This window comes from Delphinus delphis, chromosome 11 (genome assembly GCF_949987515.2).
Source record: "Delphinus delphis chromosome 11, mDelDel1.2, whole genome shotgun sequence".
NCBI lineage: Eukaryota > Metazoa > Chordata > Mammalia > Artiodactyla > Delphinidae > Delphinus > Delphinus delphis.
In genome coordinates, this window is record NC_082693.1 from 40,791,464 (window position 1) to 40,819,140 (window position 27,677).

The 27,677-nt window shown below is 49.9% G+C and overlaps 1 protein-coding gene and 1 pseudogene across 2 annotated transcripts; one reads left to right on the forward strand and one right to left on the reverse strand.

Annotated features, from left to right (window-relative positions):
- On the reverse strand, window positions 1-27,489 carry POU6F1 (POU class 6 homeobox 1). Of its 2 annotated transcripts, XM_060026219.1 has the most exons (11): window positions 27,219-27,489; window positions 17,088-17,180; window positions 15,363-15,558; window positions 11,705-11,826; window positions 10,590-10,815; window positions 9,816-10,066; window positions 9,063-9,191; window positions 8,235-8,438; window positions 5,205-5,346; window positions 4,462-4,630; window positions 1-3,337 (listed from the first exon to the last, which is right to left on the reverse strand). In XM_060026219.1, exons 2-11 carry the CDS (start codon window positions 17,133-17,135, stop codon window positions 2,992-2,994), a joined length of 1,833 nt encoding a protein of 610 aa, XP_059882202.1. In that variant the 5' UTR covers window positions 17,136-17,180; window positions 27,219-27,489; the 3' UTR covers window positions 1-2,991. The 2 variants fall into 2 exon arrangements, with proteins under 2 accessions (XP_059882202.1, XP_059882201.1); XM_060026218.1 differs by lacking the exons at window positions 1-3,337; window positions 4,462-4,630; window positions 5,205-5,346; ... (4 more) ...; window positions 11,705-11,826; window positions 27,219-27,489 and adding an exon at window positions 22,284-22,302 and having other exon boundaries at window positions 15,232-15,558.
- Window positions 18,606-20,838, forward strand: LOC132434535 (swi5-dependent recombination DNA repair protein 1 homolog; annotated as a pseudogene).
- Window positions 27,490-27,677: the final 188 nt, after the last annotated feature.

Consider the following 27,677-nt stretch of genomic DNA (forward strand, 5'->3'; position numbering starts at 1 on the left):
TACAAAAGAAAAAATACCGTTTATTCCACACAACTACATCAAGTGCTTCTCCCCCATTCTCCCCTCCTGACCCCTCACTCCAGCTCTCAGCAGACTTTGTCCCACGTCCGGGATCAGTCAGAACCTCAGCGTCAGAGCCTGGCCTAGGAGACAGGAAGGGAATCTAGGCATCGGAAGGTGATTGGATTTCCAAGGACACAAAAATGTCAGGGTCTCTCATTCCAAAGTCAAATGGGTTCCTTAACCCATTGGACTGAATTCTTTCCCTGGACCCCACCTGGATAAAATGCCTTGATTAGTGCAGGGTCAAAGGCCCCAGCCAATTCATTAAGCCATAGAAAGTTTTGGCCTTTGAAACAATAACAAACAAAACACATGCAAACAGTTAAGCCATTTCTGCCCTTTCTCCTGCCTTTCCATGGTAAAGGAGCCACTGAGATCTGGCTGATAACCAGAAAGGTGCTTTCAAAACAAAATTGATAGCAACTCCCTTCAGAACCTGATGCTACTCAAAACAAAAATATAAACAAAACAAAAAACCCACCTCAGGGCCATTGCTGCTCTCTGGGGGCCCTGTGGTAGGGGAAACAAGAGCAGAGATCAGGCCGGTGAGCTCTGGTTTGGGCACACTTCAGGGGCATCCTGTACCCCCCTGCCTGGGGAATTCAGCCTGCAAACATTCTGCCCCTGGACTTGTTCCTCTGAAAGACCGACTCGTCATTCCAGCAGAGGAAAAAAGCTTTAGTTCTAGCCCAGCCTTGGGAAGACACATTTAGATGCGGAAGGAGCTCAGAAAGCATGGCCAGGCCTAATTTAGAGCAGCAGTGCATCCGCTTTTTCCTGCCGTGTCACAGGACAGATGGTGTCCTCCCGCATATCCACTGCCACGGACACGCCCTGGGCTATATGCTACTCCCAGGGCACCAGCCACGACCCACCTGTCTCTCCCAAAAAAGAAAGCATATCTGAACACAAGGGCTTGAGGGTAAAGACCCATATCTGTCTAATTTATTGAACTATAAGTGATCGAATTCTTTACAAACTCTGGCGCTACTTTATTCTTACTGAAACCTTGTTTACAACACCCCTCTCAAGTGAGCTCGTCATCTCATTGAGACAGGTTGATAACCCTGAACTTGAGTGCGGAACCTTACCCTTGGAGACGTAGTCTCTCCCGGGAGGCTGGGGCAGACAAGGTGCCCACCTGCTTCCTCATCCTCCACCACACTCGAGCACGTTTCGCTGGTCAGGATGCAGTGGCGTGGGGTAGGCGGGAGCGGGCCATTGGACACACAACTGCCTTCTCACTGGCAGAGCTACCAAGAGGGCGGCCACACTGGCTTTGTAGGGCCTGGGAGGGGGCAGCTGCAGGCAGGAAAGGAAATACAGCATGCCAGAGGAAGCGAGGCTAGGCTCTGCACCAGTGTCTGACAGAGGTGGTGATGTGCCCTCGCCTGGCAGTCACCTCTTCAGGGTTTATTGTAGAGACCTAGAGACCTGGCTCTGTAAGGACAGGAGTTGTGAAAGGAGGGGGCGGCTCACCCCTGTGACTTGTGTGTGACCCTTTAAGTCTAGTCTACACAGCAAGTCTGGGCTCATCTCAGCAAACCTTGCAGTGCTCTCCTGATCCCCTACTGAATTCCAGGGGAGGCCCAGCCACAGCGAGGCTGGGAAACTCACTTAACAGCTCGGATGAGATGCCAACCCCCAATGTACCATAGCTACCCTCTCTGAAGGCAAACCCCAGCCTGCTCCAGGGGTATTCTTAGCTTAGAAGCGCACTGTGGGGACTGCTTACACAAACACGTGGTCTAAGACTCTGGACAAAGTTAGATTTCTCCTCCAGTATCCAAGACTTCAAGTTCCAAAGAAAATTAGAGTTAAGTCACTTTCCACAAAGAGACCTTCCAGGGCTGCCATCAGCTCTTTCTGGATCTTGGCTTTTTTTCCCCAGGGCCTTGCTGTCTGGCTTCTTGTTTAATTTGCTGCTTCTGAGAAGGGCCCAGGACTGGGGGGGGCGGTGAGTGTGAGGACAAGAGAGAGTCAGCATTCCTTTCCTCATTTCCACCCCCCCACCCCCCAACCCAGTGCCTGCTTAGCTGGGCCGGAGGATTTTCCAGGCTGCAAGCTCTCTTAACCACACCATTCTGATGTGGAGATGGCCAGGGACAGAGATCAGATTAAAATCTGGGCAGATGGCCTTATTTACTAAGTTCCCAACCTGCTATAGACCCAGGTCAACTCCAGGACAGCTAGAGTTCACTGTTGCTTCCTTCCAACATGATTTACAAAAGAAAAGATTCTGTTTTAGGGCAATTTTCCACCCTCCCAAAGGAACCAGGGAGAGATGGGGAGAGGAGATCACATGTTCTGGCCCCAGGGCTGTGGAAACCTTCTGACCTTGAGGTCGAGGCAGACATGGCATCTGACCTTCTGAGCAGCGCATCACCCTTTTCAGAATTGTATGTGTTGGGTTCTTTCAGGGGACAGTGTACCTGCAGGCAGAGGGTGGGGGACGGGGGGGGGGGGTGAGGCTGTGTTTCTGCTGGACTAGCCACCGTACCTGCCAGAGGAGCAAAGGAGGAGGGAGAGTGGAAAGAGAATGCTGTCGGAAACAAGAGCTAATGGCCAGTCGTCCTCAGAGGCTGCAGCAGCCCTGCCCCAGAGAGGGGAGTTTCCGGTTCCCAACCAGAATTCACCCTTCAAAAACCACATTAGCAAAGTGCTTCTTCAAGTGACACCACAAATCCCCTCCCTTGGCGTGACCATGCCCAAGCCTGGAGGTCTCAGACGGGCCTCACTGCCCTCCCCAGGATGTGGACGATATGGGGGGAGGGGGAGGGGGCTGAAACACAGGCGCACAGTGTAGTCTCACGACCCAGGGCAAACACAGCCACGTGTGGCAGAATGACAGATGCCGCAGGGCGGTGGCTGCAGCCGGGTGCCAAGGGAAGGTACAAAGTGCTGGAACACAGGGCTGGGGGCTCAGCCCTAAGGGATCTGAAAGACATTCAGCTTGCTGGTGTTCTTGAGCGTCTGACGCCGGTTGCAGAACCAGACCCGCACGACCTCCCGGTCATAGTTGAGCTCCTTAGCAATCTCGGTGATCTCCTGGCCTGTGGGCAGCGGGTTCTTCTCGAAGTAGGCGTTAAGAGCCTCTATGGCCTGGGGGGTAAAGGAGGTGCGGCGCTTGCGTTTCTTGGAGGGCTCGCCTCCCACAAATTCCATCAGGTTCTGCTGGCCTTCCTGGTTCCGGAGTTCGGCTTCATTCAGCCACTTCTCCAGCACTGGCTTCAGCTTCTGCGCGCTCTTGGGCGTGATGTCCAGCTTCTCAAACCTGTAGGTGACCCAAGCCCAGGAAGGAACAGTGAGAGTGTCTTACTTCCCACACCGGGCGTGAGCGCTGTCCAAAAGGGACTGCTCCTCTTGGGGCTGGTGGGGCTGTGCTCAGTGTTCCCCTCACCACCCCCACTAAAACGCCCTGGCTCGGCCAAGCCCAGACTCCTCGGACTGTCCTGTATCCCAGGTCATAACAGGGAGACCATTCCCATGGCCTCGGTTCAGTAGTGCGATGATAACAGCGCAACTGCTTTAGTGAGCACCATTCCAGAACTTTCGTATCCAAATTGGTGAGGTCCTCTAAGGAGTCATCTCGAGAGGCCTCCAGAGATGCCAAACGGATGTCGCAAGTACTGTCCTCCTCCAACTGCAGCATCTCTAAGACAGAATACTCTTTCTGGCTGAGCCCCGATGCGACTACAGAATTCCCAACATGCCACGGTAGTCTAATAGTCACTCTAGTCTAATCTATATAATTGGCGGGCAGATGAAACCTCTTGGCCATCCCTGAACCGTGTGTTTTTTCGTGTTTGAAACCCTCGGCTATCCTTCATTTCTTTTCTTTGTTTGTTTGTTTGGTTTGGGCCACGTAACGTGGCTTGCGGGATCTTAGTTCCCCGAACAGGGATTGAACCTGGGACCCTAGCAGTGTCCTAACCACTAGACCGGCAGGGAATTCCCTACCCCTCCTTTAATACCGGCACCAGAACTGGTCTGTACGCTGCACACAGAAAAATCAGCTACATCACTTTATAGTCATGCCTCAAAAGAGGGGGAGATGGGAGCATGATGGGGTGAGAGTGGGCTAGAGTTGAGAACCAAGCCAGAATTGAAGTTCCCACTTCTGTGACTAATTTCGTAAGTTGTTCTCTTGTCCCTCTAGGATTCCTAAGTGGATCATGATCCTGGCTTTCCCATAAAGGACACTAGAAATGCTCAGGATTTGGGGCTAAACTTCAGAGGGCCCCCAGAAAAACTTTGGCTACTCGAGGTGTTCATGTCTACCCTTAGAACAGCTTTCCTTGTCCGGAAGAGGGTGGAAGCCAGGGAGAATATGGAAAAGGGCCGGATCACCTGGGCCCCTGTGAGTGCCCTGACCTTGTCCAAGGCAGCCTTACTCACCGGCAGATGGCTGACTGGCTGTAGGCTGGGCCTTCCGTCGCGGTCAGAGCCTGACCCACCTGGGTCTGCGTGAGGCCCAGGGATAGCCGCCGGATCTTAAAGTTCTTGGCAAACTCCCGGATCTCTTCTAAGTTGATCCCGTCCTCATCCAGACTCGGGGTATGTGGCTCTAGGCCAGAGGAAGGGGGCAGGGGTGTGTGTAAGACAGACAACCTTCACTGCTTATCTTGCCCATTGGCCTAGCCTGGTGCTGTAGTGAGGGATAAGGACATTTGACAAAAGACCTATGTACCCTTAAGACCCTCATCACCCCTGTCCCCAAGACATATAAAACTTGGGGGTAAGGGGCCAGGACCAATGTGCATAGAGGTAGAGGCCTATTTTCAAGTTCTTCCAGCTCTAACTGTTGACCCTCCCCCATTCTCCCCAGCCTGGCCCCAAGCACACCTGTTGGCCACCCACATTCCTCAAATGCTGGGTGAGAGACCATAGGGGAGACAGCCAATGGCTTGGCTTCTCAGAGAAGCAGCCAGACAGCTGGCTAAGCAGCCTCCACCATCATCATGCATAGAATGCAGCTCCACAGAATGAGAATAAGAAAGCCAGTTCCTGGCAATGGGCCTGTGCCCTTCCCCTGTGGACTCAAGGAAGTTTATTAAGGGGAGCGTCATCTGATGAGGTCATCTAATGAGGTCAAATAAATGCCTCTCCCCTTCTCCACAGCCTCTCTAGAAGCCACTTACTGGACACCAGCTGGCTGACAGTAGGGGTCTCTGAGCAGGTGATCGGGATAGGAGCAGAGGCAGCTGGCTTGGCCGCTGGGGCTGGGCTGGCGATAACCACAGCTGGCTGGGGCATGGCCGCCGGGGGCTGGATGGGCTGCACCTGCAAGGAGAAGCGCCAACAAACCCCACTGCCCGCCTGCCTGTTTCAGGGGGGGTGGAGTCTCTGGTGGGGCCAGAGGCAGGGCAAAAGTGGGCATGGAGGGACTTCCCTGGTGGAGCAGTGGTTAAGAACCCGACTGCCAATGCAGGGGACACGGGTTCGAGCCCTGGTCCGGGAAGATCCCACATGCCGTGGAGCAACTAAGCCTGCGAGCCACACAACTACTGAACCCGGGTGCCACAACTACTGAAGCCGCGCACCTAGAGCCTGTGCTCCGCAACAAGAGAAGTCACCACAATGAGAAGCCTGAGCACCGCAACGAAGAGTAGCCCCCGCTCGCCGCAACTAGAGAAAGCCCACATGCAGCAACGAAGACCCAACACAGCCAAAAATAAATTAATTGATTAATTAATTTTTTTAAAAAAGTGGGCATGGAATCCTCACTCACCCAGCACACTCCTACCTGTGCCCCACCAAAAAGCAAGACTAGAAGCTACGCACTAGCACCCACCCAATGATAATGACCTCCAAAATAAGCACAGAACGTGCCCCACCAAGCCGGGGCCTTGTTGCTGCCTATGACCCGGGCAGGTCAGAGGCTCAGAAAGGTTCAGCACACCTGGTCAAAGCCCCAACAAGTGTCCGCCCTTGAGATAACTGCTCTCAAATCTCTGCCCTCAAAGGAGAAACCTCGGGGCTTCCCTGGTGGCGCAGTGGTTGAGAGTCCGCCTGCCGATGCAGGGTGTGCCCCGGTCCGGGAGGATCCCACCTGCCGCAGAGTGGCTGGGCCCGTGAGCCATGGCCGCTGAGCCTGCGCGTCCGGAGCCTGTGCTCCGCAGCGGGAGAGGCCACAACAGTGAGAGGCCCGCGTACTGCAAAAAAAAAAAAAAAGGAGAAACCTAAACCTGATTCTAGAGCCTCCAGGCCCCAAATATCCATTAATAGGGAACTGGCAAATGACTTCTGAGACCTCTCTACATTAAGATACTGTGCAGCCATGACAAAGAATAAGGTTTCTCTCTTAACTGCTGCCATGGAAAGAGCTCCGAGTCACAGTGCTAAGTGAAAGAAAAAAAAGTAAGATGAAAAACAGTTTTTATGGAATAATTCCTTTAAAAAGACATATGAATTACCCGGAAAAAAAAAAAATCTTGAGGCATATAAAGCAAACTGTCAACAGAAGTCATCTCTGGAAGTAGAGTTAGAAGGGATTTTTACCTTTTGACATCACACATAATGTTAGAATTTTTATAAATAACATGTATTGAATTTATAATCAGGAGAAACTATAAATATATGAAATTAGTATTTTTAGTATGATTCTTTTTTGTTTTGTTTTGTTTTTGCGGTATGCGGGCCTTTCACTGTTGTGGCCTCTCCCACTATGGAGCACAGGCTCCGGACGCGCAGGCTCAGCGGCCATGGCTCACGGGCCCAGCCGCTCCGCGGCATGTGGGATCTTCCCGGACTGGGGCACGAACCCGTGTCCCCTGAGTCATCGGCAGGCGGACTCTCAACCTCTGCGCCACCAGGGAAGCCCTAGTATGATTTTTTTTTAAAGCTTCCTGAAAGTGCAGATTCCTTTAGGATGGGTCCTGTTCCCTGAATTCTACCTCCTGGTAGCTTCAAGTCATTCCCTCGTAATCCCCAGGGCCTTGTTCAGAGCTCCTTGTCTCTGGCTAGAATTGTTTAAGCTGTCTCCTAACAGGGACGATGATTCAAGTCTCACCACAGTCCAATTCTTGACTCCACCTGGATAACGGAGGGAATTTTTTAAATGCAAATCTAATCAGCCGCTTCCCTGCTAAAAACCCTCCCGCGACTCCCCACTACCTAATATGAGTGATGACAATAAAAGCACCATTTTTCAAGTGCTCTCTGTGTACCAGAGTATAAACTGCCTTATGTGTAATCTATCCTTTAACATTCATAACCTTCTGAAGTTGGTACTCTTATCACCTCCATTTTATAGATGAGGCTAAGAGGTTATGCAATGAAGCTGGGAAGCTACATACCACTAACTCGTTAGGGATGTGAATTCTTGGACGCCACTCCAGACCTACTAACTCAGAGGCTCTGGGGTCGGGCCCGGGAATCTGCATCCCAGCAAGCCCTCCAGTTGGTTCTGCCGCACACTCCCGTTTGAGAACCTCTGCTCTGGCACACTGTACTTCCTGCAATTCTGTGGAGGTAGAACACTCTCTCATCCAACTCATCCCTTTAGATTCGTTCAGTGTCCTACTCTACGAAGCCTTGTCAAACTCCCCAGTCTGCTGAGAGCTCCCTTCTCTGGGTTCCCAAAGCACCTTCTCCTGACCCTATCACAGCCTTTGCCACGCTGACTTATAACTGTCTCTGATGCTGGGCTACCTAAGGTTAGGAAGGGCATCTTATTCAGCTCTACATCTTCGGCACCTGGAATATAGTAGGCACTCAAAAACTGCTCCTAGAATGAACACATAAATGAATAATCAATGCCACAGTGCAGGGCGGAGGGGTGGAGGGATGAAGGGGTGAAGGGAGAGAGGGTACAGAACGAACCTCCCAGGGCCTTTCGAGCGATTTGTTCACCCTGGAGCTGGCCGAGGCCCAGTTTACTTTGACCACCCCTGCCTGGCTTTCTCAGAGTGCTATTGACCTCTGAGGGCACATATACACATGCTGGGTGTGTGTAGGTAAGGGGTCAGGGGACGGTGGTGCTGTTTTCCCAGGCAGAGAATGCGTGGACTCGTGTGAACCTTCTACCCTGGAATCTCCCCCCGCTTTGGGGAGGTGCCCTGCTTTCCCAGGGGCTTCAGGAAATAGTGTCGTCCCGCTCACAGCCTGGAGGGAGGCCACCCATGCCAGACGGCACTGCCTGCCCCCATCCCCCAACCCAGCCCTTGTACCTCGCTCTTAGCGGGGGACTCAGGAGTGCTTGGCTTCCGGACAGCCACGGGAGAAGGCAGGGGGCTGCTGGCCAGGGCTGCGATCACCTGGCCCTGGGCGTTCAACAACAGCTGGGGGGTCACAGCCTGGACCTGCAGGCTTTGGGCTGGTGCTGGGGCCGCCATGCTGGCCGAGTTCACTACCCACGGAAGTGTTCCAATAACCTGGGGGGAAACATAGGGACCCCAAGTGTGAGGGCAGCGTCCAGGTCCACCCCCAACCCAAATCCCCACATTGGCAGGAAGGGACTGAGACAAATCACTTAACCCCTCTGGGCCTGTGTCCTCACAGAAAGTGAAGGATTCCCACTCTAGGGGCCGCTTCCTTTATTCTCTCTCCAGAGCCGTGGTGGGGCAGGAGTAGGTTTGCATGTGCATTCAGACAGATCTGGATGTGAATCCCTGCTCTGCCACATTTTAACGGTGCGGCTTAATTTCTCTGAACCTCAGCCTTCTCCCCTGTAAAACGGGAATAAAAATCTCCACCCAGTAGGTGTGTACTCAACAAGAAGTGGGATAATGTACGAGAAAGCACCTAGCACAGAGGCTGGTCACAAAGTGAGTGTTCCGTAAACGAAAACCCCCAGCTAGAGTGAGTACCACCAGGGCTGGATGGGGGCTACGCCCCTGCCTGGCCTCAGCATCAGCAGAGAGCTGTCACACAAGAGGTATGAACAGCAGCTCGTCACCCTAGTTGAGCTCCCATGACCCTCAGCCCACGTCCTGCCCCTCGTCCACAGCCAGCATCTCCACCAGTCCCCACCCCTCGGCGTGGCTTTGACCACTTGCCTGTCCCTGAGCGTTGGTGAGGATCTGACTGCTGATCCCCGGCATGCTGGGAACGGCGTTGGCAATGACCGGAGTTGCAGTGAGGGAGCCCAGGATCTGGGTCTGTCCCCCGAGGGAAGCAGCACTGATCTGTGGGTGGAGGAAGAGCCTTGCTCAGAGGCGATGGGGCGAGAAAGAGCCCAAGGCAGAGGGAAGAGGGCCGAGGGTACTGGGGCAGGGGGGATGGATGCTGGGCAGAGGTAAATGTGGGCTGCAGGCCCAAGTCCACCAGCTGAACAGTGTCCAGGGCCAGGGGCTGCAGGGGGTGAGCAGGGAAGGGCGGGGTCGCAGTCATGGAGGAGTAACTCTGGCTGATCTTTTGGGCTAGCCCTGGGAGAGTAGAAAGGCCAGACTGGAGGGGCTGATGTGACTCTAGTCACATCTAACAGCCTCTAACTCCACCTTAGCGACAGCTCACAAGTTTGCAATCCCCAGACATCATCCCACCCTCCAAGGCTGGTCCAGTGGTTCAGGTTCTGGAGGATTTGCCCAGCCCTCTTGGCAGAGGTTGTCTGCTCTTGTCTGGGACGGATGGGCTGGCAGCTGCAGGGGAAGGCCTCAGAAGGAGCCCATCTGTGCCGAAGTGTTGCAAGAGAGCCGTGTTCAGGGGGCTGGTCCTCTACCTCCTTCCTCCCCCGAGGGAAGGGTCAGGTTCACCCTTGGCCAGAGATTCGGTCCATCCCCGTTTAGCCCCTGGTGGGGGCAGCAGCTTACGATTCCTGGGCTAAACGCGAAGCCTGCAGGCTGAACGGTGATCTGTGGGGGGCTGTCCACTGGCTTGGGGGTGGGGGCAGTCGCGGTGGCAGCAGTGGGCTGCGGCAGAATGGCAGGTGTGGTCTGCAGCAGCGGCTGGGTCTGGATCAGCGTCTGGGGCTGGGCTGGCGGTCGGGGCCGGGTGGGCGAGGAGGCCTGGGCCGGTGGGGCAGCTTGTACAGGTGCTGGGAGAGCGGCGTTCAGCACGGCAGCTGCTACGGAGCAAGGCAGAGACAGAGGTGCTCAAACGCCTAGCCGTAGCCCAGGGAGGCTCCAATCCCAAGGGATCTGGCACGAGAACGAGGGGGGGTTGGGGCAGGGGGGACAGGCAGCTGTGATTCACTTGATCTTGGCGGGGGCGGCACACGCCAACTTCTCTCATCCCCCCTCCCTTGGGCCTGGAGAGGTGTAGATTGAAAACCAGAAGTTGAATCTTCTTGCAGTCCTTCTCAGGAGGCTGGTCACGGGGTGAGTTCTGGCGTAGGGGGGAGGGGTAGTCTCAGACAGTTGGCTGAAGGAAGAGAGGCCTGCTGGGCCAGCAGGGTACCATGGCCTAGAGTCCCAAGGTGGTGCAGCAGCTCTGTGGCTGGGTGCCTGGGACACCAGATCCAGACTCCAGGGCTGTCGCCCTGGGAGGGCCGCGGGTTTGGAGTCCAACATGGCAAGCACACGTGCAGGGATGGTAGTGTAAGGTGGTGGGGAGCCTGGTGCAGTCCTGGGGAGAGTTGCCGTTACCTTGGAGACCGGCTAAAGGTGGCTTGAAAATTCCCCCCGTGGGAGAAGCAGCGGTCAGTCCTGGGAGGGCAGCCACGGTTGCTGTAGGAATTGTCCACACGGCCAGCCCCTGCTGACCAGCCACTTGACCTGCAATACTGATGGGGATAAGAAGAGGTTGAGTAACTGCCCCTGCTGGAACCATAACTCCTGTCAGAACTGTGGCTAAGTTTTCCTGAGTCAAGACCTGCAAAAGCAAACGAGATTTCAGAAAGAAAAGAAAAAATACAAAATCAACATCGACAGCGCAAACACTGGGTCTCTCAGACCCAGCTGAGCACACACAAAGCATTCTGAGGGCAGTGGGAAAAGGCCGCATGAGGGCGGGGAAGAGACAAGCCCTAGCGGGAGGCCCAACCCCGCCCAAGGGGGCACCTGGACTGGACTATACCGCCTTCAGAGAAGCAGCTCATATCAGGGACAGGGCCTAGCCCTGCTCAAGGGCCAGGAAGGGTCACAGGCCTCTCCCACCACGGTCTGGTGCCTCCCAAGCCTTCCCCAGGCCCTTGCCCACAGGACCAATGCTTTGTGGCCAGGAAGCAGGGGGCAGGGGCTGGTGGAACCAAGTGGTCAAGACCCACAGGGGCCTCCGGGAGGTTCTGATGGAGGACAATCCTGACGGATGCCTTGGAGAACTGTGCTTGCAGTGAAAGGTCACAGGGAGCTCAGCATGCCTGGAGGCCCCTGGAGACAGCTTCTCACTGAGCTGGGGCTGCCCCTGGCTCTAAATGAGGACCAAAAAGCCATGAACTCTTCTAGGCATCCCCTAGAGGGGCTGACAAGGGTATTCACTCACTTAGTCATTAGATGACTTGAAGGAGTTAATGTAATCTCTATAATCCTTCCTGAACCCAAGGAGATTACCTGGCAAATGCAGATCTACTTTTCCCAGGGGGCCTGACCTGGGGCAGGGGAGAGGCCAGGGGTACCTAGTAGGAGACTCCCTCCCTTGAGCCACAGCCCCTTCCCCGTCCTGCCTCATGAAGTTCCCAGATCCCACGGCCAGCCCATGTTGGCTATCCCATGCCTTGCTCCTGCCCACTGCCCTCTGTCCAGCTCCCTGGGGTGGCCCTTACCTGGGGGGCAGCTTGTACAGCCAGTGGCGTCAGGGTCTGCGATGCCTGAGGCTGGCATGGGGCTTGGCTGAAGGTGGCAACGGCAGGGGCAGGGCTCGGAGGCATCCCCGGGAGTGACTTCACTTCACGTGGCATTGGGACAAAGAGGGACAAGGAGTGAGCCTGGGTGAGCGTGAGGACCCTCAGCCCTACCTTGTATTTCTGCATAACCCGAGGCCAATCACTGGCCTTCCCTGGCCCACAGAGGCAGCTTCCCAAAAGCTATGGGTAGTGAGAATAGGAGGCTGGAGAGCCCGGTGCCAGACCTGGAAGGTAGGCCACCCTCTTCTCACAGGTGGATGAAGAAAATGCAGACCCAGGCACAGCTGGGTATCAGTCTCTCATCTCCTGGCTCTGTAGGATGCTAGGACCTATCACATAATCAGTAGTAGAAAGGAACACGTGTCAGGGAGAGAAGGAGCTAGAATCAATGGGATCGACTGGCTCATCCAGCAACTGGATCATTGTTCAACCTTCAGGCTACTTTTTGGACGCAGGTGCTGGCTTGGGGAAGGGGCAGGACTCCTGTAGGGTGAAGTCTTGGAAGTGACATGTCTTGGATACACTCAGGATTAACGGGGCTCTCTGGGCCAGGCAGCTTTTCTTCTTGCCATTCCCTGAGGTCTGAAGTCTGGGTGAGAGCTTCTAGGAAGTTCTAAAGGAACTTCCTATGCATTGGAACTTTTCACCCAGGTGAGAGCTTCCTCTTGCCACCTGGATTTAGTTAGGTACTGGGACCCGTACCAGGAAACCTCTTTAAAGCCACACAACAATGCGGAGAGGGGTTATTATTTAATATATGGTGAGACATTAAAGAGAATCTAGGTGTTGTGTGTTCGACCAGATCAGCGGTTTCTTTTTTAATTTTTTTTTTTATACAGCAGGTTCTCATTAGTTATCCATTTTATACATATTAGTGTATATATGTCAATCCCGATCTCCCAATTCATCACACCAGTGGCTTCTAAATACTGACTGGGTATAGGTTTCCAGGCCCTAGTCTAGGCCTACTGAGTCAGAATGTCCAGGAGTGGAGGCCAGGAACCTTTCATCTCTCTCTTTTTCTTTTAAGCTCCCTTGTGATACAGCACACAGACAAAGTGGGAACCACTGAACTAGATAACCTTCCAAGGCTGCATTCCCAGCCTGTGTTTTAATCTGGAAAGGCACCAACCTAACTAAGGACTAGACTGTTTACAGTATATAATTTAAAAATCCAGATTGCTTAAAGAATGAAAGAGACAAGCAACAACCACAAAAGCCTTATAAAATACTAAAGAAAACAAAATGGCAGATTTATCTCCACTGTGAAGGGGAGATACATTTCTAACTATTGAAAAAAAAAAAATCAGAGAAGGATAATCTGAACCTCTGGAAATTTAAAAAATATTTTGCTTGACAAAGTATAATGAAACCTAAAAAGGAAAGTGAGGAAATGGGAATGTGATAGACACGAGTGATGAAAGCTTACCATGTGTACAGTCATTTCGTTAGGATATGCTGTATTTCCAGAGTAGGACCATGGGCCCTAGGGTCTGCCTACATTTAGGGTTTTTGTAGCTTCCTGCTAGACTGCTTTTCAGGAAGACTGAACCAGTTTATAGCACCATCAACAATGTACCTGTTTCTCACAGCACCACCCAATTTAGGTTTTATCACTGTTTATTTATTTTTCTGGCTTAATAGGCATAGGTGGTACCTCATAGCCAATTACTTTTTCCCTCATTGACGGCAAGATTTTGTATTTTTCCGTGTGATGACTTCCTCCTGTGTAAACAATTGGCTTCTCTTCAAAAGGAATTTGGGTGGACTACACCTCAAACAAAAATAAAATTAAAGGGCCACTCAAAGCAGCACTGTTTATGACAATGAAAAATCAGACAGTTTGATAATAGCCAAAACCAGAATCAGATGAGTGAATCTGTCAATAAAGGACATGGAATATGAAATAATATGGTGGTAAGTGTCATGCTACTTAGCCTGCCCTCAGGGGCCACACCTATAAAAATGTGTATGTGTGACAAGGTTTGGGTAATAATTTAGAGTGACACAAATCACTAGATTCTTTTTTCATCCTGAAAGTTTCCTATTACTTAGTTTTATTTTGTTTTAAGAGGAAACACTTCTCAATATTACATACACAGAAACGTCCCATCAAAGCCACAGTTTAAGCTGGCAGCTCCTTAGGAGGTACCATCAACATACCACCCTTCCCTGCTTGACAATGGCTGAAATTCCTTTATAAAGAAGACTTTGGTGAAAAGCTTAAGTATACAAACCTCTGGAAGAAGATGCACACTACCATGAACGCTCATGCTAAGTTGTAAATAATTGATCTCTGATCAATTCCTGAGAGCAGGTTTTGGATAAGGAGCAGAATTAAGGCGCCAGAGATACGGAAGATGGATGAAAGGGTAAAAAAGGAAGTTAAGGCACTGTGGATAAACCCGGAAAGAAATGGAAAGGGTGGCCGAGACGGAGAATCCTTGTCTTTCCTGTCTGCTCACCAGGGCACTGGCCCATGGGAGCAGGTGGTGGCTCATCCTGGCCTCAACAAGGAAGCAGAACATTTCCAGGCTAGGGGAAAATGGTCACCTCTCTTGTCATTCCTTTACTCAAAAGGAGAAAAGATAACCCGGGTTACCAGCGTCCCAAATGGATCTGCACACTGATTTGCGAGTAGAACGAGGGAGGTGAGATCTGGCAGGGGTTTTGTTAAAGAGTTGCCTGTTCTCTTTGCTCTCGTCTTGTCTCCCCCTCTTGGCCCACACCCTCTCCCCCAACCACATCTCCAATCTAGGGAAGGGGCGAAGTTCAGCAGAAAGCAAGGGGAGATGAATCATGGCTTTCTGGGGGAATTGGCAAGAGAGGCCCCAGGCTTCCTGCAAAAGGTGTTAATAAGGTGTTAATGAGGAAAGTCAATGAAAGGGTGCCCTGTGCCCAGAGAGCAGTGCCTAGGACCAGCCCCAGCTTCTAGAACAGCCCAGGCGGTCTCACAGCTGTACTGCAGGGTCATCAGGGGAGACAGCGTGAGTCAATCAGCCATATACATTCCACATGCAGGAGAATCAAACTCATGCCCTGAAGTCATCTTTGGAGAATAAGAGCACAAATAAGCCCACCAGGCTAGACTCATGCCAGCCCAGCTGGGAGTGAGGGGCTGGGATTCTACAAGGCCCTCCCTAACACACACATCCTTAGTCCAAGGTGGGTGTGATGGCCTCCCATCCCCAACTCCTGGCACCGCCCAGCTCTACCACAAAAGGTACTGATTTGGAAGGGCCGTCAGGATCCTGAAGGCTTAGTCCTCTCCGCCTTGAGCTTGAGGGTCTGGTTTAGACCCGGCAGCCCTCTCTGAGGTTAATTCAATCCCCTCACCCTGACCCATCCCAGTTTAGGTCTGTAAGTGACTGAAACCAGAGCTAAAGTTCCAGGGACAAGGAGTGGCCTAGGAGCTGACCAACAGTACAGATTGTGACCAGGGGCTGTCCAGTGGACAGGATGACAGTGAGACCCTAAAGCCACCTAGCCCCCTCCGGCTTCGTGCTGGCTCTCCAGGGGGGAACACAGGATGGGACTCAGGCGGAGCAATGCCACATGGGAGCAGGTAGCCTCGTACCAGTTGCCTCTGCGGAGGAGTCTGGGTTGTCTGGCCCAGCTTCACCAGCAGCTTCACCGGCTTTGGTGGGGCCTCCGCTCTGGGAGCCCTCGGCGGCCACACCTTCCAGTGCTTTGCCCTCCTCCTCAGCAGGGATCTGGGCATCCACTCCAACCTCCAGAACTCGGATGGTCTCATGGCCTGACATCACGATGACCTGCAAACAGAGGACGGGGACACTGCTGGGGGGAGGGACGGATCAGCCCTGGGGAACCGGAGCTCTGGGTATGGCTGAGGGAGAGAGGAGAGAGCATGTCAGGATGCAGACCTCCTGGCTCAAGGACTGTGTGCCCTGTGAGAATTCCAGAGCCTGGAGCAGACTGCAGCTCCCTGATTCCAGGGAAGGAGGTACTAGGAGAAAGTAGGCCCTGGTGACAGGGAGAAGGGCCTGACACAAGCTAGGAAAAGTCCCACAGAGTCAGACCACTTGGGGACATTTCTGTTTGTTTCCTCTCTTGGGTTCAGTTCAGGGAGTGGTAAAGTCCTCTCCCACAGCCTTGCAAGGTTGTCTTCTTGGCTGCTAGGATATTGGAGTGTGATTACGATGGCCCCTAACACCATATCCACAGCTTACGCTGGGACAAGAAGCAAATCCCTCTTCACGTCCCTTGAGTTATTATAGGAGTGGAAAATGAGTGCTCCACGATACTGAGTAACTTTTTAAGCTCATGGTTCCTTTATTTCCAAAACTCTGGGGTGCAGGCCAAGATTTCCCTCCAAGCCAACTTCCTGAAGCGAGGGTCAGGAATCCTGAAGACGTGGCCTCTCGCTGGCCCTCCTGGACTAGAGCTTTGTACCCTGTGGGCCTGCAGCTCCAGTGTGCCTTCTGCTGTGGGCGTGCTCCGACCTGGAGCAGAGCCCCCACGCCCAGCAATGCAGGCAGCCCCTGGGCCTCCTCGGAACACTGGGTCCCCTTTCCTGCTGAAAGAGCCAGCACTCAGTGCTTTACCTCCAGCACTGACATGCTTCCAACTGGGCCATTCAAGAGTCAGGGACACCCGGTACATTAAAAAGCTCTGTGTCAGGCCTTGCTCCGCCTAGGCCTGAAGACACTCCCACAACACGCTCCTTAGGCCTGAAAACTGGATCCAGCCAGAGACTGCTGGAAAAAAGCAACACTGTGACCCATCAGGGGAGTAAGAGTGCAATAACCGCCCCCCCCCCAGCAGTTCCCTTTCTGACTCAAACTTGGCCTGTGAAGGACTTTACTCCCATCACATTTTAAGACATGTTAGTTAATCTTTTTTCTCCTTTGAAAAATTACATAAGTCGGAAATTCCCTGGCATCTCACTGCCAGGGGCCTGGGTTCGATCCCTGGTTAGGGAACTAAGATTCCATAAACCACGCTCTCCAAAGAAAAAAAAAATTACATAAGTAATAAAAGGTCATTGCAAGAAAAATTAGAAAACGATATATAAGCAAGAAAAAAAATTAATTCCCTGATATCCAAATCTTTCCCCATGTTAACGTATACATATTTTCACATTTTAACTTCACTTTTTAAAGTCACAGCTTAAGTCCCCAAACCCAGCCCCTGAGAAATCCTAGCTGGCAACTACATCTGGATAGGTAAAGTGACGATCTGGACGGGTGTTTCTGGTAAGAAACAGACGAGGGGCTCTATGGAGTTTTCCTCCTTGGTCCATTACCCTCACTCCCCCACCTCTTCCTGCCCCAGAAGATACCTGCTCATTGACAGTCAGAGATGAGTCTGGCCCGGCTCCAGGATCCATGGTCACTTGTCAGGGTGGGGTGGGGCTGGCCCACACCTACACATCCTGCAGGGTGAGATGGGATGGGAAAAGCAAAGGCTGATGCGACATAGTAATAAAAGTTCCATGCCATCTCAGAAAGTCAGAAGTAGAATGGAAGGAAGAGAGAGGAGCTAAGGTCTCCCAGGTATGTGTAGAAGTAAAGGAAATAGGATTCTAAGGACTTTAAAACTAAAGTGTCTCACTTCCTACAGCATCCTAGGAGAACCTACACTCAAGAGGAGCGAGTGTGACAAGAGGAAAGAGGGGGCCAGGCATCTTTCCCTGGGAGTTCCCCAGTCCAGTGGGAAAGAGCAGACCCAGTAGAGCCCAAGGTGACTTTGACCCAGACTCTCAGAACCAGACACAAGTAAGGAGCACACTGGGTATCAGGGCATGTCTCAGGGGAGGGGTCTGAGTGGACTTCCTGGAAGAGATGGTAAAGATAGGAATAAATTACAACAGTTGTCTCAGACGAATGTGTCTGATTATCACCTGGAACACATCAAAAATGCAGGACCCCCCCACCCCGATTTCCCCAGACCAAACATCCCCAGAGTCTGATTTAGTAGGTGGGTGCCCCAAAATCAGCACTCAGGGGATTCTGTGGCAGTGGTCCGAGAACCATACTGGTCTTTGACATGGGAGGCAGGACAACATCCCAGATGGTGCAGCAGCTGCCACACGCAGTGAGACAGAGTGAAACAAGCCCTTGCGAGAAACAGGCGGTCGTGCTGGAGCCACAAACCACAGTCACAAGAAACAGAGGTAATCAAGGGGACAACTAGCTTTAGGCACTTATATAGAAAAGAGTAAGTTAACCTCTATTCTGGGTGCCCACTGTGCTAAGCATTTTACGGAACACTAATTCACATCATTACTCGTGCCAGCTGGGGGATGGGAGCATTAGTATCGCCATGTTATGGATGAGGACACGAAGCTCGGAGAAGTGTTCCGGATTCCTCACCTTTCTCTTCCTCTTCCTCTTCTATCCCTGGGTCTGCTTCGTTTCTTTTCCTTTTTTTTTTTTTTGTTATCTTATTAATTGAGGTAAAATTCACATAACATCAAATTTACCATTTTAAAGTGTATGACTCAATGGAATTCAGTACATTTACAATGTTGTGCAACGATCACCACTATTTAGTTCCAGAACATTTTCATCATCCAAAAGGAAATCCCATACCCATGAGCAGTGCTTCCCCTGCCAACCCCCAGCCCCTGGCAACCACGAATCTGCTTTGTCTCTGTGGATTTGCCTATTCCCAATATTTCATATAAACGGAATCATACAATATGGGGCCGTTTTGTGTCTGGCTTCTTTTACTTTGCAGAAGGTTTTCAAGGTTCATCTGTGATGCAGCATGTATCAGTGCTTCATTTCTTTTCACAGAAAATAACTGTGAAAAAATTCCATTGTATGGGCTCTCGCACTCTCTGGGGAAGGCGGAAGCACAGGTAAACCAAGATTTCATTTCCAAGATGGAAAGTCCATCAGACTCAGCTGTGACTTTACCCAGCGCTCCACAGGTCTGTGCCAATCCAACACCTCCCCCACACGAATAGTTCAAGAAAACAATCTGTGAGTGCAACACTTAGAGAACGATTAAGGAAAACAAGGTCTTCATTTAATTCCCATAATTAAATGGCGTGGTAAAGTGTCTTAAAGTCAAGAATGAAAAAAACAATCATTTTGACCCACATCCTAGAGTAATGGAAATAAAACCAAAAATAAACAAATGGGACCTAATGAAACTTAAAAGCTTTTGCACAGCAAAGGAAACTATAAACAAGACGAAAAGACAACCCTCAGAATGGGAGAAAATATTTGCAAATGAATCAAGGGACAAAGGATTAATCTCCAAAATATATAAACAGCCCATGCAGCTCAATATTAAAAAAACAAACAACCCAATCAAAAAATGGGCAGAAGACCTAAATAGACATTTCTCCAAAGAAGACATACAGATGGCCAAGAGGCACATGAAAAGCTGCTCAACATCACTAATTATTAGAGAAACGCAAATCAAAACTACAATGAGGTATCACCTCACACTGGTTAGAATGGGCATCACCAGAAAATCTACAAACAACAAATGCTAGAGAGGGTATGAAGAAAAGGGAACCCTCTTGCACTGTTGGTGGGAATGTAAATTTACACAGCCACTATGGAGAACAGTATGGAGGTTCCTTAAAAAACTAAAAATAGGGCTTCCCTTGTGGCACAGTGGTTAAGAACCTGCCTGCCAATGCAGGGGACACAGGTTCGAGCCCTGGTCCGGGAAGATCTCACATGCCTTGGAGCAACTAAGCCCGTGCGCCACAACTACCGAAGCCCGCGTGCCCAGAGCCTGTGCTCCGCAACAAGAGAAGTCACCGCTATGAGAAGCCCACGCACCGCAAAGAAGAGTAGCCCCTGCTCGCCACAACTAGAGAAAGCCTGTGCGCAGCAACAAAGACCCAACGCAGCCAAAAATAAAATAAATTTAAAAAAGAGTTCCACTATAAAAAAAAAAACAACTAAAAATACAATTACCATATGACCCAGCAATCCCACTACTGGGCATATACCCAGAGAAAACCATAATTCAAAAAGACACATACACCCCAATGTTCATTGCAGCACTATTTACAATAGCCAGGTCATGGAAGCAACGTAAATGCCCATCGACTGATGAATGGATATAGAAGATGTGGTACATATATACAATGGAATATTACTCAGCCATAAAAAGGAACGAAATCGCGTCATTTGTAGAGATGTGGATGAACTTAGAGACTGTCATACAGAGTGAAGTAAGTCAGAAAGAGAAAAACAATGTCGTATATTAACGCATATATGTGGAACCTAGAAAAATGGTACAGATGAACTGGTTTGCGGGGCAGAAATAGAGACACAGATGTAGAGAACAAATGTATGGACACCAAGGGGGGGAAGTGTGGGGGGGTGGTGGTGGTGCGATGAACTGGGAGATTGGGATTGACATGTATACATTAATATGTATAAAATGGATAACTAATAAGAACCTGCTATATAAAAATAAATAAATAAATAAATAAAAATTTTTAAAAATCAGATCTTTTCAGAGAAGCCAGCATCTTTAGCAGAAGAAAACTGGAATTTCAAGAAAATTTTAAACACATAGTGAGGTAGAAGAAAATACACATTTGAAAAATACTTTTAAGAATATCGATGCAAGTGAATCTAAATCACTGGATACTGGGTCACGCAGAGGTCTCCAAAATGATTTTGTGAATGAGAATTCTTCCCAAACAAGGATTAAATGAAGAAAAAGCAAAATAGATGGAGATTCGGGAGAAAGAAGACCTTCTTCACAGGCTAAAACTAGTCAAAATGTATCACTCAAAGAATGACCTGTCCCAGTTACAGCTGTTAATAAGGAAGTGAAGAAGTTGTAGGCAGGTGTTCCTCTGTGAGCTGCAATCAACTATGTCTGAAAAGAACAAGAAACTGAGCCTCACCCATTTTTTTTTTTTTTTTTTTTTTTGCCTCACCCATTTGATAGATCACTGTGTGTAAGATGATAAATTGCTACACTCTAACAGAAATGAAGAAGAATTCCTACGAGTTTCGTTCATATTTTTTTCTCCAGAGTATCTTTGAGAATGACAACATAATAAAAAAGATGCTTATATATTTTAAAGAGAAGGTATCAACCACTAGAGCTTAGAGAAAGGTATCCTGATGAAAGCCAATTTGGGAACTCTGTTATTATCTAAATATAAACCAAGTTCTAAAATGAAAATTCAGTATTTTGGATAAATTTGCTAAAGGAAACAACATTTAAATAAATATGAAAAATGTTAATAATGATTAAAAAATAATTTGGACAATCCTGGAAGTAGTTTTAATACATTGTTTATTGTGGTAAAAAAAAAAAAGTTTTATTGTAAATGTTAAAAAACAGTCCAACCAGGTGAATGTCTAAACCAAAATGGGTCTAAAAATGCCTGCCTCTCTCATTTTATGACCCTTGTTTCCATCCATTTATCACATATTTCCATCTGGCTGGTCTAGTAGATAAACTCATATGTCAAAAAAAAATTCCAGCGTATAGATATGCCCTATTTTGTTTATCCATTCATCTGCTGATGGACGTTTGGGTTGCTTCTACCTTTTGGCTACTGTGAATAGGGCATCTATGAAACTTTGTGTACAAGTGTTTGTTGCAACACCTGTTTTCAATTTTGGGGTATATACCTAGGAGTGCAATTGCTGGCTCTTTTTAGGGTTTCCACCCCAATGACTGTGGTAAATAGTACATCTGGATGGCCTCCTTTGAGCTCATGATGCCATGCAGTGCCCACAGCCTGACAGCAGTGAAGAGAGATGATCGACTGTCTGTTTTAAGAGAAGGGGCTCTTATGATCACCCCAGCAGTAGAACTCCAGTACACACATAGATCATGGTTAAAGCTAGGACAGGAAGCAGTGCCCAGACAGAGCCTCCTCCTTTGCCTTCTTTTTTTTTTTTTTTTAATTTTTAATTTATTTTTGGCTGCATTGGGTCTTCGTTGCTGCGCGTGGGCTTTCTCTAGTTGCGGCGAGCGGGGGATACTCTTCCTTGTGGTGCGCAGGCTTCTCATTGCGGTGGCTTCTCTTGTTGTGGAGCACGGGCTCCAGGCGTGTGAGCTTCAGTAGTTGTGGCTCGTGAGCTCTAAAGCGCAGGCTCAGTAGTTGTGGCACGGGCCTAGTTGCTCCGCGGCATGTGGGATCTTCCCGGATCAGGGCTTGAACCCGTGTCCCCTGCATTGGCAGGCGGATTCTTAACCACTGTGCCACCAAGGCGGTCCCGGGATTCAGACTTTTAACTCAGACTCATTTCTGTGCTTTTAATCACTTTACACTTAATGTGTCTGAGGTTTTCAAGGTGTAAAGTACCTTCTCATTATAATCATTTTTGGGGGTGGAGAGCACTCTGCTTGTATTGAAAGAATGGTTGGTTAAGCTGGAATGAGTTTTACTGGTATTCACGGGAAAGAAAGCCACATTTGTTATGGGAAATTACCTTTCAAATTTTTGACATAATCCTCTCCAGCAAGGTTGTTTGTTGACATCAGCATCTCCAGCTCTACACCACATTTATATTTAAATTGTGCACCTACTTACCTCCTGCAGAGCTGCCATCTAAAAAGGCCACAAGGACAGGAAGCAGGAGATTAGTATAGATTGGTAGCTGGGCTCCCAAGACGGTCTCACCCAGTCTGACAACCACCAAGTCTAACTCTCCAGCTTAGACCTCACCTGGGAACTTCAGACTCATATATCCAACTACCTACTGACTGCTCACATCATCTCCTACTCAACATGTTCAAAACCAAACTCCTGATTTCTACCCCAGACCTGCTCCATCTGCCTGTACCCTTCCCCATCTCAGCAAACGGCAGCTTCATCCTTCCACAGACGCTCAGGCCCCAAGCCTTGCCATCATCCTTGCCTTCTCTCTTACATCTACCTATACATCTAATAGTAACTCCTTCAAATCGTGTTGGCTGTCTCTTCCAGTGCGCCCAGAATCCCCCCACTTCTTATCACTACCACCATGGTTCATGCGGATGTAGTAGCTGGTGTAAAGAAACACGAGACGGCCTCCCCTCCTGCTTGGCAAGCATCGTCTGCCTTGTTCTTAAGTCGTGAGTCTCCAGGCAGGTTGCTACCTCTTTCAGGTTTTCATTGTCTGATGGATTTTCTGCCTATCCTCCCGCCCTTCTCCATTTCTGGCCCCAGGACATAGATTTCCCTTCCCACTTGCTGAAAAATAATCATCATCAATAGTTTATTGGTCTTGGGATAAACCATAATGGAAAGAATATAAAACAGAATGTATATGTGTGTGTAACTGAGTCACTTTGCCGTACAACAGAAATTAACACAACATTGTAAATCAACTATACTTCAATTAAAAAATAAATTTAAAAAATAGTTTATTGGAACCCAGTCCCTTTACACATAGTATGACAGTGAGCACTCTTTGGAGACAGACTTCTGGGTTCACCATCTCAGCTTTGATATTCACTAGCTGTGGGACTCGGGTCAGATGATTTAACCTCTCTGCCTCAGTTTCCTCATCTGTAAAAATGAGAGTAATAACACCTACTTCATAGGGCTATTATGAGGACTGAATAAATTAATGCATGTAAAAAGTTTAGATCCATCCCTGGCACACAGTAAGTGCTCAGAAGATGGTAGGTATTATAAAAATTTACATACATTATCTCATTTAAATTTAGTATAGCAGTTAGGAACCTAGGTTCACCTCTCAGTTTCACCATTTCTTAGCTGTGAGGCCTTGGACAAGGACCTAGCCTCTCCATGCCTCAGTTACCATATTTGAAACGGGGATAGCTAGCGTTGTAGTAAATTGTATAAGGGTTCAATAAATGTTAACTATTGTCATTCAGTTTTGACACCAGCCCCATGAGACCACAGAGCAAACACATAGTGAAGCTTGACCAATTGTGTCACTGTCTGCAGGTGGGCGGATTACTCTCTGTTTTTTCAGGGATAAATAATAAGAGAGCTTATCTTGGAATTATATCGTACAAAGCACAAATAAAAATTAGCTATTACGATCCCCATTTTTATTGATGAGAAAGCTGATGATCAAAGAGAGGTAAGGGCATAGGCTTAGGATAAAAACCTAAAACAAATCCCAGCTTGGTCATGAAATAGCTGTGCCATCCTGGGCAAATGATTTAATCTCTTTGAAGTTTAATTTCCTTATCTTTAAAATGCTGATTAAATGGGCAAGACTTGTGGGGTTGTTATGATGATGATATGAGATCTGTAAGTAAAATGCTTAACATGGTATTCTTACTATGACTCTCATTTTTATCTACAGGAAGATGGAGGTTGAGAGAGGTCAGGTGACTTGCCCAAGGGCACAGAGAGTCTGTGGCAGATTCAAACTTCAAGGCCACATCCACCTGCTCCAGATTCCTGTCCTCCTGACACCACACTAAGCCTCCATTCAGGAAATGGGAGGAAGGCTGACGGGGGCTGCTCTGACCCCCAAGGATCAGGACACACTGGAAAATGGAAGCTCTCAGTTCTGCTCCAGGCTTAATTTATTAACTTCCCTCCCCACACCCCGATTCATGGACAGAGATAAATGACTTGCCAAGCTATTGGTAGACCGGCTAGGCACACACATGGGCCAGAAGGGAAGGAAAGGGCAAAAGATAGGAAAGTCGTGAACAACCTTAATTCTCCTTTCCCAACCTACCATTTGTAATCTTACACATATATAGTCAAACAGTAAAGTCTAGTTTAATAGGATAGATTTAGTTTCTGCCCCCATCCCCTTGTGCCCAAACTTGATTCACCCAGGCAGGGGGAAGGGAGGGGGCAAATGAAACGTGAACAATAACAAGTAGGTATGTTCCCCCACTAGACTGTAAGGACCAAGAAGGCATATCCACTTATCATCATATCCCAGAGTCTAGTATAATTCCTGGTACACAACAGAGGTTAATGAATATGAGAGGAAAACATAAATTATGATGTCGGATCATATCATTTAGCCTGCTCATATTTCCTACCTCCTCCTCAAAACACACAGCCTATTTCAAATTTTGTGCCCTCGTTCCCAATGCTAGGGCTGCTTAAAAACGATTTCAAAGTAGTATTAAGTTCTGGAGAACCCCAGTCACACTCGCCCCTTCCTAACGTGCCGGTCCAGCTCCTCATTCCCAAGCCTTCCGTCATTTGTCCAGTTTCTCCCGAGTCCCACTCCATCTGTGGCCTGACTGACCCTCATTTTGACACAGAAGGAGCTTGGGGTTTAAAGGCAGAAGACCCACATTGAGTACTGCTTCTGTTTCAGGTAACCCCTCAAAGCCGCAGTTTCGTTATCTATGAAATGGGGCTAAATTATAGTACCTACCCCATTGGCTATTGTTAAATCGATAACATTTATGGAAGGCTCTTAGAACAGGGCCTGGCACACAGCAAACACTATGTAATTGCTTTAAATTGAAGTAAAGCATGCATATAAAATGTTTTTAATTGTAAAGTGTTATAAAAAATGTGTAAGATTACTACTATGACTTTATAGTGAGTAAATCTTTGGGAGGGGGGGATATGATCTTGTCCCAAGTTCCTTCACAATGCAGAGAAACCTTAGAGAAGAAAATTTCTTCTATTTCTTTTTTTTTTTTTTGCGGTACGCGGGCCTCTCACTGCTGTGGCCTCTCCCGCTGCGGAGCACAGGCTCCAGACGCGCAGGTTCAGCGGCCATGGCTCACGGGCCCAGCCGCTCCGCGGCATGTGGGATCTTCCCGGACCGGGGCACGAACACGTGTCCCCTGCATCGGCAGGCAGACTCTCAACTACTGAGCCACCAGGGAAGCCCTGACTCATTTCTTAATTGCTAGGTAGTAACTCCAAGAAGAGAATAGCCCATCTCTCTCTCTCTCTCTCTCTCTCTCTCTCTCTCACTCTCATTCTCTCTCACTCTCTCTCTCTCTCTCTCTCACACACACACACACACACACACACACACACACACACACACACACACAGTATCACTCTATATTATCTTGTTTGTTTTCACATTTATGATCTGCCTGTCCCCACCTCCACTCTCAAACCGGAATTAAAACCCCAAGACAGGGGAAGTTCTGTCTGTATTGTTCAGAACTGGCACAGAGTGGATATTTTTGTTGCACTAATGAACAAATGGATGAAGGTATACCGCAGATATGCAAAGAAGTACCAGGTCACAGAAATACCACGCTGAGAACCAACCCGGACTTCAATCAAAATGGAATATACAAAAAAAAAAAAAAAAAAAAGGAATATACAGGGCTTCCCTGGTGGCGCAGTGGTTGAGAGTCCGCCTGCCAATGCAGGGGATACGGGTTCGTCCCCTGGTCCGGGAAGATCCCACGTGCCGCGGAGCGGCTGGGCCCGTGAGCCATGGCCGCTGAGCCTGCGCGTCCGGAGCCTGTGCTCCGCAACGGGAGAGGCCACAACAGTGAGAGGCCCGCGTACCGCAAAAAAAAAAAAAAAAAAAAAGGAATATACAAAATTATTCCTCAGAAGGCCCTGCTGGTCAATGGTGGCTGCCTTAGATTATCAAGAAAAGGGAGGTGGGATATTGCCTATGAACAATTGAAGACCAGCCTTCTACTTTTGGAACAAGGAATATGGAAGAGCAAATTCTAGCTCTCTGCAAAGAGCTTCTTTTCATTTGCCCACGAAGGCTGCCCGACCGCGTTTTATTTCCCTCCCACGCGCCCGCACATGAGGCTGTTCTGTGAAGATTTGGGGCTTCCAATGACAAATAAGTAGGGGATCCCAACGCTAAAGTGGAGGTTACAAGGCACCCTGGGGCTCCCCCGGCCTTGCCAGGTGAGAATGCCCAGGGAAGCACATATCAGGTCCATTATGATGACTATTTGTTAATAATAATATTGTCACTAAATATTTATGAAGTGCTCATGCTCAGCTATACGGTGACACTCCCACCACTCCGCCACCCTTCCTGCAGCACCCAGCTCCCTAACCCCGAGACCCACAGTCCTCCCGGTGCACTGTGGTTGGAGAGAATTGTGACAGGTAGCTCTGGCCGCCTCAGTTGACCTTAACTGCTGGGAACCCAGGCGTCCAGGTCCTCCAGTGGCGCGAGAATCCATTCGCGGTCGCCACGGGGTCTTGTAAAAACGTCCCCTTGGTCCGTACCCCACCTGGGCTCCAGGAGCAGAAATGGGGAGGGGCCAGGTCCAAGCTCCCCACGGGGTCCACCTGGCGGCTGCCCCCTCCTCTCCTCAGTCCAGACCAGCCCAGGCAGGCAGGCGAGGGCGCGACCCCCGGGGTCTCCGGTCCACAGCAGGCGGCCGCTAGCCATCCCACTCCCAGAGCTCCCCGCCGCTCCGGCCCAGCATCCAGGAGCCGCGGCCCCGCGGCATTTTTTCTCTTTATCATAAATATATAAATTATGCTAATTACGGGCATTGCATATTAACCAAACCCGAAACCTCCCCTGCCCGGCCCCCTCCCCCTCCGTGCAAACCCCTCCCCGCCCCGGACCCCGCTACTTACCGGAGCCCGAGCCGCCTTCGCCCCGGGTGCCCGGCGTCAACCGATTAGAGATTCATCTCACAGCTCGAGCCAGGGGGCCGGGGGCCGGGGCCGGGGCAGCCGCCGCCCTCAGACAAAGAAGCCAGTGCGGCTTGGCTGGGCTCGGCTCGGCCCGGGAGCCGGTCTGGACCCGCCGCCGCCCCCGGGCCCCCAGCCCGGGCTGGGCAGAGCCGAAGGGGACCCCGCGGGCTGCGCTGGGCGGAGAGGGGACGGGCGGGAAGCGAGACGGGGGAGCAGTGTGGGGGGCGGTCAGGTATATATATATTTTTCTCCTCTCCCCCCTTCCACGGCCCCCCCTCCTTTTTCTCCCCCCCCCCTTTTTTCCCTCCTTCTGCTACTTGGATTTTTTTAGCTGCTGCGTCATGAGCATAATTTATGCAAAGAGCTTTGCCGCATGCTGCACCGCGCGCGCCAGCCGCC